This window comes from Brassica napus, chromosome A8 (assembly GCF_020379485.1).
Source record: "Brassica napus cultivar Da-Ae chromosome A8, Da-Ae, whole genome shotgun sequence".
Lineage (NCBI taxonomy): Eukaryota > Viridiplantae > Streptophyta > Magnoliopsida > Brassicales > Brassicaceae > Brassica > Brassica napus.
The window spans coordinates 17,060,184-17,070,469 of record NC_063441.1 but is presented as its reverse complement, the minus strand read 5'-3'; the positions used below and the strand labels follow the sequence as shown (position 1 = coordinate 17,070,469).

Sequence of the window (10,286 nt, the reverse complement as noted above, 5' to 3'; positions counted from 1 at the left end):
TATGCACTTGTTAGATGTTAAACGAATCTTTATCACCGTTCGTCTATAGCCTATACGTGAATACTTAACAGAGCCTAGACAATATATCTTATGTATATAAAATTAGCATATTTTTAGCTTAAGAAAATTGAAAATAAAATATAATTTAAATATTATAAATTTATAAAAAATTTAAATAACTTATTATAACAAATTTAGTTTAGGTATATAAATGGTTTCAAATTATAAATTTAAATATATGTTTCACAAATACAAATCACTCGAATGGTCAATTTTGGTCTAGACACTCTCCTGCACGGCGTTATAGAACACTAGACAAGATCAACATTTTGTTAGCGAGTGAAACATAAAAATTTGAAAAGCATTATAACATAAAAGCATTATAACATATAGTTATGTATTTGTTATGCAATAACTTATTTTCAAAAATTATATTTATCAACTACGTAATCATTTTATTAATTGAAACACCATACTATAACTGTAATTTAAAATAAATAAAATTTTAATTTTGTCAAAGTATACAAGCTCTAAACTTCCAATCATATCAGAAACAAATAACAAGTCGTCTCCACCCTCCAGACACATTCACATATATAATCCTCAGATTGAAAAAGGTACATTAATCATCTTCCAAGAGACAAACCTAAACAACCACACGAACACATTACATATAAAAACATCATCGTACCTTTTCTTAACGAGAACGTATACGTAGTTACTATTTCCTTTGTTTTATGAAGGCATTGATTACTATAGCGATGATTAATTCGAGGCACGATGGAATAGTTTTTGATTCAAAAAAATACAACATCACCAGAAAAAGTTGGAGAGAGAAGAATGGTGAGACGAGGAGAGAGGATCGTCGTCGAGATGATTAGAAGGAGAGTGCAGATGTCGTCCTTCGTAAGTAGTGATTACCATTCTTGGATCATCTGCTAATCTCTCCACCCTCTTCTTCACTCTACACTTCTCTTGTGTGCATCTGTAATAGCTCCTGACGTTTTAAAATTAAAATATTAGTTAGTTAGTTAGCCTAATTTAATCAAAACTGACTGAAAAGTGCATTAATACATTATAAATTTGAGTAATATCTATTAATCCTCCAAACAGAAGATTGTTTTCTTTCTATTTCCAAAGAAACCAATTTCATGTTATGAAATGAATCAAGATTTATGTATCAACCTTATACATATATAATCATGCTATATGGGAAAATTAATTTATTTAATGGGGGAAAATATGATTACGTATGGAAAACCGAATATCTAGTGCTATATGAAACTGATGACAAATGGAAACTTTAATACTGAGCTCATGATAGAACTTTACAAAACAGCGAAAACATAATTTTCAAGAACTATACCAATTACCCAAACAAATCATTGTTGGTAAATGTCAAATGTCAACTTGAGAGAGAGGAATCTTAAGGAAATCCCATATGTCTCACATAATACTCAAATGCTTCCCCACATGAAATCATTTACTTTTCTTTTTGTTTGGTAAACGGTTGTCTTCTTTTCTTACTTTTACCTATTAATCCCACTGAGACAATAATCTTCTTATAACATATCCGATAATTAATACAGAGAAGCACCAACAAGATTCTGCTAAAAAAAATTCAATTCATAAGCAAAATCCTGAAGCAAATTTCAGTATTTACATGGCTCATAATCAAACTCTTAAGAGACTATTCATATTCTCATCATATTAGTTAACATTTAAAAGTTGAAACTTGAAAAATCTACTGATTCAAGCCTGTAAGTTTATATGATAAGTCATCGTTAACCCCCAAGCAATAATGAAAGGAAAATATATAACGGATGTATAAATGATATTAACTAAACAAAGTCTGAAATAGATTAAAAACTTGGAAACCAGTTTCGAATCATTATAAAAAAAACTAGCTATGTAATTAACTTCATATAAAAGAAACAAAAACCTGGGATGTTGAGTGTTCTTGACAACTTTCTGGCCATATTTTCTCCATCTATATCCATCATCTAAGACATCAACATCGCTTAGTGTCTTGAAGCAAAACCGAGGCTCCCTCACTTTTTTTCTTGTCTTAGGCTTCTTCATCTTCAGAGTAGACATTATTCCCAATGGTGACGTGTTAATTTTGTGGCGACGAGTCTCATGATGTTGATGATCATCATCATCATTACCGCCATCACCATCACAACCATCATGATCAATATTATGATCAACATCAATCTCACTTGTATGGTTATTTTTCTTGTTGTATTCGTATCCTGCTTGACTACTCCATGCCCTAAATTACATTAACACAACGCATTTGACATAAGCTAATGTGTAATGTGTGCATGGCAACTCAGACCAATTAAAAATTCTGCTATATATAGGATTTAAAATGTTTTCTTAAATTTATAATTTAAATTTGCTTTCTTCGAATACAAAAGTGTGTACACAACCAAACGCTCGTAGCTTGGTGGTAAAGGAGGTACAGCTGTACTGCCCGCCACCCGGGTTCGAGTCTTGGCCACAACGGATTTAACATCCCTTCCGTTGGGGCGCTGGACCCCTTTCGGGGGATAGTTGGGAATGTGGCTGCCCAGATACCAAAGTTATCAAAAAAAAAAAAAAAAAAGTGTGTACACTTTAAATGCGTGCTATGAATCTTTAGAGAAGGCACTAAAAACACTTCGAATTGTAAGCTCTTGATAACTTGTAGCTAATTGTAGCTAATTCCCCCTAGCTATTATAGTATACGATAATTCATTATGTGATAAATCCATGGTAAAGGGAATCAATATCTTTATCTTATGAGATCCTTCAGATATACTAAAGCGGTAGCTGTAGACAACCTATAGACTGGCCCCTATATTTTTATTTGTTTTATATAATTAGATCAATAAATCCATAGACTTAAATTACTTTATTATTTTCGAAAGTAAGCTTACCATGGATTTAAAGACGGTCTTTGGGATGATATTTCACCGGTAAGACGATGCTGATCAAGGTTAACAATACCATCATGATCATGCCTTTGTTTTGATGAGGCTAAAGAGGAGACCGAGATTAGGGTTTCTGGGAGATTCACCATGGGATTGATGGGATCTCGAGGATGAGTTACAAAGGAAGGGGAGTTATTGTGAATGAATGAGTTGAAGGAGTGATGACCTAGAAACGGAGACACAAGAGAAGAAGGAGAAGATGACGAAGATAATGTGTGATTAGGGAAAGAGAAAAAGAAACCTAGAGTGTTAGTATTATTGGTGTTTATGATGTTTTGTGGCTCATCGAACAAGCTTACTCCTTGGTTTATCGTACCCATCTCTCTCTTTCTTTCACGCAAAAGCTTGAAGGAGACGCAAAAGTTTGAAGGAGATGAGATTGTGTGTAAGAGAGAGGAGAGGGATTTTTTTTGGTTTGGTGGATATTTGGTTCGATTTTGGGTTATGACAAGCCAATCCATCCATGTGTGTGTTTCGATAAATATATAAATGTTGGAAAAAGAAAGTTGCAGGTGGGTCCAATTGATTTGGCTTTGTTTAAGATTTACATCTTTTAATTCCCATTATTTATAATTAAAAGTTTTAACACTGATTTGGATTATCCATATAGTAAACTCAATGTTTTTGTGTGTTTACGATGCCTTATCTATGGGACTATTATCTGTTGCGATATCAGAGCAACCAAAAAATTACTATAAATTTGTATATAGTGTCCTTTTGGTATGACGGTATTACGTAAAAGTTTTAGGCCGTTGATGTTACAAGATTTTAGTATTTTACTAACTAATTCACACGTGCTGCATGACTAAAAATATCAATTTACTCTCTTAATGGCCTTGCAACTTTCACTTCGATATAACAATATTCATTTCGTTAGATTTGGGTTTATTAATTATGGGATTCTAACTCAAAATCAATTGGCAATTAGTGGATTGGTCCTAACCTTTTATATATTACTCAATGTCCTTTAAAATTTTTAGTGTGGGATACATATCCTTTAATATCCTTCCTCGAGATGATGACTCTTATCGGTTAGAAATCTCGGAAACTTTTTAAGACAGTTATACTCGGCCGAGCGAGTCAATTACGACCTATATATCCGGTCGGGTAGGGTTAATATTAGAGGTTTAACTTATTAGGATATGGGGTCTGATACCATGTTAGATTCGGGTTTATTATGGGCTTCCAACTCAAAACTAATTGGCAATTAGTGGATTGGTCCTAATCCTTTATATATTACTGAATGTTCCTTAGAATTTTCAATGTGTGATACATATCCCTTAATACATTTGTTCTGAAGTTCAAAAAAAGAAAAGAGTTTCATTTGTTCTGGTGAAAAAACTACATAGGTAGAACCAGTGTCGTCCACTTAGCTTTTCCAAACAAAGATTATTCTGATTTTGCGCTCTTAAGATCAATTTTGTGTGTGTGTGTAAAACACTGATTATTCTGTAGCAATATACTTAACCTTTTTACAATACAGAAACAGCTGATTTCAGTTTAAATTTTGTCTAAAAATAAAGGGTAAAAGTTAATTTAGATATAAGTGTTTTTAGTTGCCAACTTACGAGGGTTGTTACGAATTGCATGAGATAAATATGTGTTACTTCACCTTTTAGACTATCTCCGATGGCTTACTCTATTTTTTACTTTAGAACACAGTAATTCTATAATAGAGTTTGAGTTTGCTTCAATGATACTTTATTTTAGAGTAAAAAATAGAGTGATGAATAAAAAAACAAGTTACTCCACTCTATTATAGAGTGAGAAATAAAGTATCATTGAAATATTTTTATTCTAAAGTCTAAATTCTATTTTAGAATGAAAAATAGAGAGAGGATGAATGCATTATTTTGAACTAATGTCGTCTAGAAAGGAAAATGGAATATTTTGTTGATATGATACGAAAAAGAAAAATGAAATAAGAAGAGAAAGGAGAAAACGCGTCAGGGCACTCGAGAGAAAGATGAAGAGAGATAGTGCGAGTTAACGTCGTGTCGCTTAAACGGCAGCCAGCTTCTGTAACGGCGTCCAGCTACGTCCCTGAAACGGCGTTCATATGGTGTGTTGCTTACGTAGATAAAAAAAACTATGTTACGGTTTACAAAATACTAATTAATGAAATCCAAATTCTAGTTATTTTACATATACAGAGGCACTACAATCTGTTGGACAAAATACATGTTTTGAAATCTATGAACTGAAGATTACATGTCGAGCACTTTTACCTTTTTGACAAAAAAAATCCTTATATGTGATATTTGAAGAGTTCGAAATAATATAGAGGAATAATTGCACCATTCTGTAATCATTGTTTCCCAAAAACAAATCCAAACCTCTAGAATTGGCGTTTTCTACAAGATTTTCTTTTCACGTATAAATATAAATATAAATATATACATATATATATATATATATATATTTAAATTCTGAAATCATTTTCCATGGAAAAAATGGTTGGAGATGTGATGGGAATACACACATCTATCACTTTCTTATAGCTAAGATTTCATATTTCTTACAAAATGATGTACTACCCAAATATTTGTACGATTGTATTGTTTTGGGAATACAAAAAGGAATATATTGATTAGGAGGAACAATGATGAAAAATCTTAGGTGCATATATTCCTCTGTATGCTATGTGAGGATGTCATGATTATGATTTGATGAATTAGGCTCCTATTTGACCTTTTCTCGTCTAAAAATGTACCTAATAATGGGAGATAGATTAAATTCATAAAAAAAATACAATCATACAAGAGAGAAAAGTTTCTTACCTTTTTCTCGTTTTACCTTTTGCAAGATTTGCATTTTGTAATAGTTTCATCGAGTTTAGAAACCCCACCGTTTATCATATTCCAAGCCAACTTATTTTTTGTTCATTTATGTATACATTTGTGCATCTTTATATACAAGCATGATAACCCATATCCGCATTCTTATAACATACCAAAGTACTTTTATGTATTATATACTATAGGTTAACTACACGTCCATAGTTATATGACAACGCATATGTATATTTCTATAGTTGAAGTAATTCATATTTTTCATACATCAAAGTACCTCCTTAATTTCTTTATCCATTTTAGAGGATATTAGTTTCATATAACCATTTAACAAAATATGACTTTGGTTAGTTATTTCATACATTAATTCAGGAATATTGTGAGCTGTAATTGAACGTAACTTAGCATAGAGAAGTTTATACGGTCCTATTGAACATTTTATAACGTTGTTTCATAATACCACTAGTATGCCAATAATATATCTGTTTGTTAATTCATTTATCACACACCACATTTCTTTTGATTAAGACACACATCAAATATAGTTTAATTGTTGTTAGATTATTCTAAAATTAATAGAAACAATCCATAAAATAACATCAAATGTTTATAGCCTTTTCACATTAGGGGGCAGTCTTTTTTGACAAAGTCTCACTGGTTTGTCAAAAACAGGGGGAAATTTAAAACAGAACAATTCAGCATACTTTGGTTGAAAAAGAAAACTATTAGGTAGTTCTTTTTTTCTAATATATTTTGTTTTTGTTTTCAGCTGATAGTAAAAAAAATTATCTTTCGTCTTTTTTACTTTATAACCTAAAAATAAACCCTTTTGCCGTAAGAAACACTTTTAGAAAACATAAATAACACTGGTCGAAAAAACATGAATTGACTTAATACACGTCTTGTTTGCTTACATCCCCTTTTTAATAAAAACTTCTTCAAACTAGAATCCTGAATAAATCGTTCGGCTGGCAATAGATAGTACCGTTTTGATACACGTCTTGTTTGCTTACACAAAATTTACACTAACCAGGAAACTTTAAAATTTAAAAGTACTATTAAAAACAATTAGGTTTCATATATACGACGTAAATATGTTACCTTTTTTTTTTGGACTAACGTGGATATGTTATTTTGACCCAAGTGTTCTATTTTGGATTTATTTGCCAAATAACCATAAATAGAAAATTAGATTATGAGAGAGAGAATAGAGAGAAAAATGAAGGAAAAATAGGAGAAAAAGAAAATTTTTAGTTAGTCAGTGAATTTATATTTTCTTTGTATATAGAGTATAATTTAACTTCTATTTTCAGCAGTGTTCTTAACATTGATTTGCATGGTTAAATGGTTAATAATAACAACTTAAAACTAAATGGAGTAGCTCAAGTCTTTTTTTATAGTACTTAAATTCCTTATATATTTTTAATATAGGTTATTTTTTGAGATCATGATGCGTATAACCTTTAATTTCGCAGAATATATCATATTTTCTTCAAAACAATTATTTATTTTTTTTAGAAATCTTTGCGGAACTGAACCTTCTACGAGCCATCAACTAGCCACTTTTCGGATCTAATTATTGGGGTAAATGGATATATTGCCCATTTTCCTTTTATATTACTCGAATCCTTTATATATTTTTAATGTGGATTTTGCGTTTTAACAATGGAAATCCTATTATTCATATGTATAACAGTACATTGCATTTTTTTTGTCGAATAATAGATTGCATCACTATCGGAAATTGGCGCCGTTTACATTGCATATATCATAACAATTACGAGATCTGTTTAAATTTCAAACATTCCTTGATATTATGTATTTATCATCCACTAGTATTTTGGTATCATCCAATATTTTAACAACTGAAAATATGTTATGAAAAATACCTTTTCATTAAAATTTTGGGGAGGAAGAATGTTCTTTAAGGACCATAACTATTACGTGCAGAAAAATTTATTTTCATAACTTAATACAAAAGGCATATTTTCATAACTTATTTTATATTCAAATGTTTTTATTTTAAAATACAAATACCCGGACAGACTTATTTTAATATGTTATTACGGAATCGTATTGTCGTTAACTTATTGTTGAATATTATTGAAAATGCCAGATTTAGCCCGCGCTCAACAAAAAAAATGCCAGTGAGAAAAAAAATATTACAGAATGAATTATATTTTATTGTGTAATTTATACTTGTTTTTAAAAATAAATTCCGTGTTATATTATATTAGTTAGATTTTATAGTTTTGATAAATTGAGTGATTATAAATTTCCTTTTGTATAACCGAATTTTTAAAATTTAGAAATCTAGATTACTTTACATTTTTTATAATAATATATATATATGTATTTTTTTAAAAAAAAATTTCTATCTTTTATTTTGCGAAACGGTTCCACAAGAAGAAATTTTAGAAATCTAGATTACTTTACATTTTTAATAATAATATATATTTTTATAATTTCTATTTTTTTTTTGCGAAACGGTTCCACCATATTTCTTCTTGTGTAGTTATATAGTTTAGCCTCGTGATACCGTAAGAACAACGTCGATATGGCATCACGTTGGTCCGTGGGAATGATAGTAGAATGAAAATACACGTACCTCGTAATGAGATCATTTTCTTTTTACACAATAATGTTCGTGTGTGTGTGTGTTTAATATTTCACAATTCGTTTTATACATCTGGCCAAAAAGAGAGAAAGGGTAATATTATTTGTTTGGGTGAAATAATAATATGAATCTGATTAATGGACCTTCAGAAGTGGGGAAGAGACTGGAGTGTAGGTTGGCGAAGGTAATCATTTCATTTTTTTCCGCATGTATTTAAAATTTACATTATTTGTTTTCATACCATCACCTTTCTTGAGCTTCTTCCTCTCTCTTTCGTCTTTACCCCCTTCAATAATTATATTCTCAGTGATCTCTGTTCAACTGCTAGTTTCATTACAAGCATTATTATCTTTAGTCTAAAGCTGTAACTGTGACTAGTCTAGCCCCGGTCCGATCCTATATATTTGAGATCGGCTAGACAAACAAAACTTGCGATGTTTTATTGAAGTTGTCTCTAAGTTAAAATAATAGTCATACAGTTTGAACAAAATAATATAAAATAATAGTCATACAATTTCTAATGCTACTCAAGTTTCATATTTCTATTTCTGTTTCATACAAGTTTGATATCGACTATTAAAGAGGTTTTCAATTCAAAAATATTAGACATAATCTAGTCGAACTAGATAGCAATTTTAATGTAGACCAAACTCTAGATCTCGATTCCATACATGTTTAGTAAAGAGGTGATCAGACTGAACCAGCGAACGATTTTAATTTTGAATAAACCTAGTGCTACTCAATTTTTTAATTCCATATACTTATAATATAAACATACAAAACATAAAAACGGGTAAAGGAAATTTCGATCAAATAACCAAGAAAACAACTCAGTTTAGCGAGTTAGAGTGAGGCTGGACGAATAAGTTCAACTGTCTGCGCATGTATCAAATCCCAAAGTCATTAATCTCATTGACTTTCTAAACAAACTTCGAAACATTTAAAGTTGACTTCTCGTTAGGGGCACACAACTAATGAAGTCACACCCAAAAAGGAAACAATATGATCTTTAACTCTACAACTTACAACACATACATATGTAACATTTTGATATCAATTTATAAAAGACTAATCTAGCTAGTACAAGGACAACACAAACTAAGAAATAAGAATATTCTTTTTTTTTTGGGGGAAAGAAACCACAAAAAAGGGACACGAAGAAAAATGATGGCAACATGGGGACTCTGCGTCTGTTAGTGTTATAATTTGACAACATTATATTGATCCGACCATCCAAAGCTGTTTTTGTTCTGTCCTTCCTCTGTCACTTTATGCCGACCCCCTCTCTTAATGCCCTTCCTTATGCATCTTTCTCCTCCCGTGGTTCTTTGCATTTTCTTTTGTTGTATAAGAAAAGAAGAAAAAGAGAATAGGCAAGGTAGCATAAGCATGGATTTAGAAATGTTTTTTGGAACCATCTCTGAAGACAACGAAGAAAAATATATGCAGTTGGGAGTAAAAAAGAGACGAGAAAAAAACATATCTATCAGTGACAAATGTCAAAACATGAGAAAAGAATTGAACACTAATTAAACAACAATCAAGTGAATCTGAAAACCCTAACATGGAGGGACCATCAAATGATTGGACATAACTGCACCAATCAATATGACACAATTCAGGGTGAATTAATATGAATATAAACAATAGGTCTTACCATAAAAGTCATATGTTATTATTACTTATGTTTGCCATTACAAGTTATCCATTTCCTTTATTTTCTTGGGAGGGTCCGAAAATATTTGTTCAAGATTCAACGGCCAAGAATTTACGTTACTCTTTTATTATAAAACTATCGTACACATTTTTTTTTTGAAACAAAACTATCGTACACATAGAAACGAAGATTAACATATAAAGTTGATAAGCTTCAATAATATTTGAATAGTGTGCTTATTA

At 30.8% G+C, this 10,286-nt stretch overlaps 1 protein-coding gene across 1 annotated transcript; it reads right to left on the bottom strand.

Moving 5' to 3' along the window:
* Positions 1 to 547: 547 nt before the first annotated feature.
* On the bottom strand, positions 548 to 3,465 carry LOC106359972 (probable WRKY transcription factor 13). Its single transcript, XM_048737864.1, has 3 exons — positions 2,925 to 3,465; positions 1,943 to 2,275; positions 548 to 997 (listed from the first exon to the last, which is right to left on the bottom strand). The coding sequence occupies exons 1-3, from the start codon at positions 3,437 to 3,439 to the stop codon at positions 814 to 816; spliced, it is 1,032 nt and encodes a 343-aa protein (XP_048593821.1). The 5' UTR covers positions 3,440 to 3,465; the 3' UTR covers positions 548 to 813.
* Between the last annotated feature and the right edge of the window lie 6,821 nt (positions 3,466 to 10,286).

Excerpts from the sequence above, each read along its gene's own strand:
- LOC106359972 (XM_048737864.1), bottom strand. The coding sequence starts at position 3,439 with ATGGATTGGCTTGTCATAACCCAAAATCGAACCAAATATCCACCAAAC. Across the intron at positions 2,276-2,924 it reads AGACCGTCTTTAAATCCATG|GGCATGGAGTAGTCAAGCAG; the intron begins GTAAGCTTACTT and ends AATGTAATTTAG. Across the intron at positions 998-1,942 it reads AAGAACACTCAACATCCCAG|GAGCTATTACAGATGCACAC; the intron begins GTTTTTGTTTCT and ends TTAAAACGTCAG.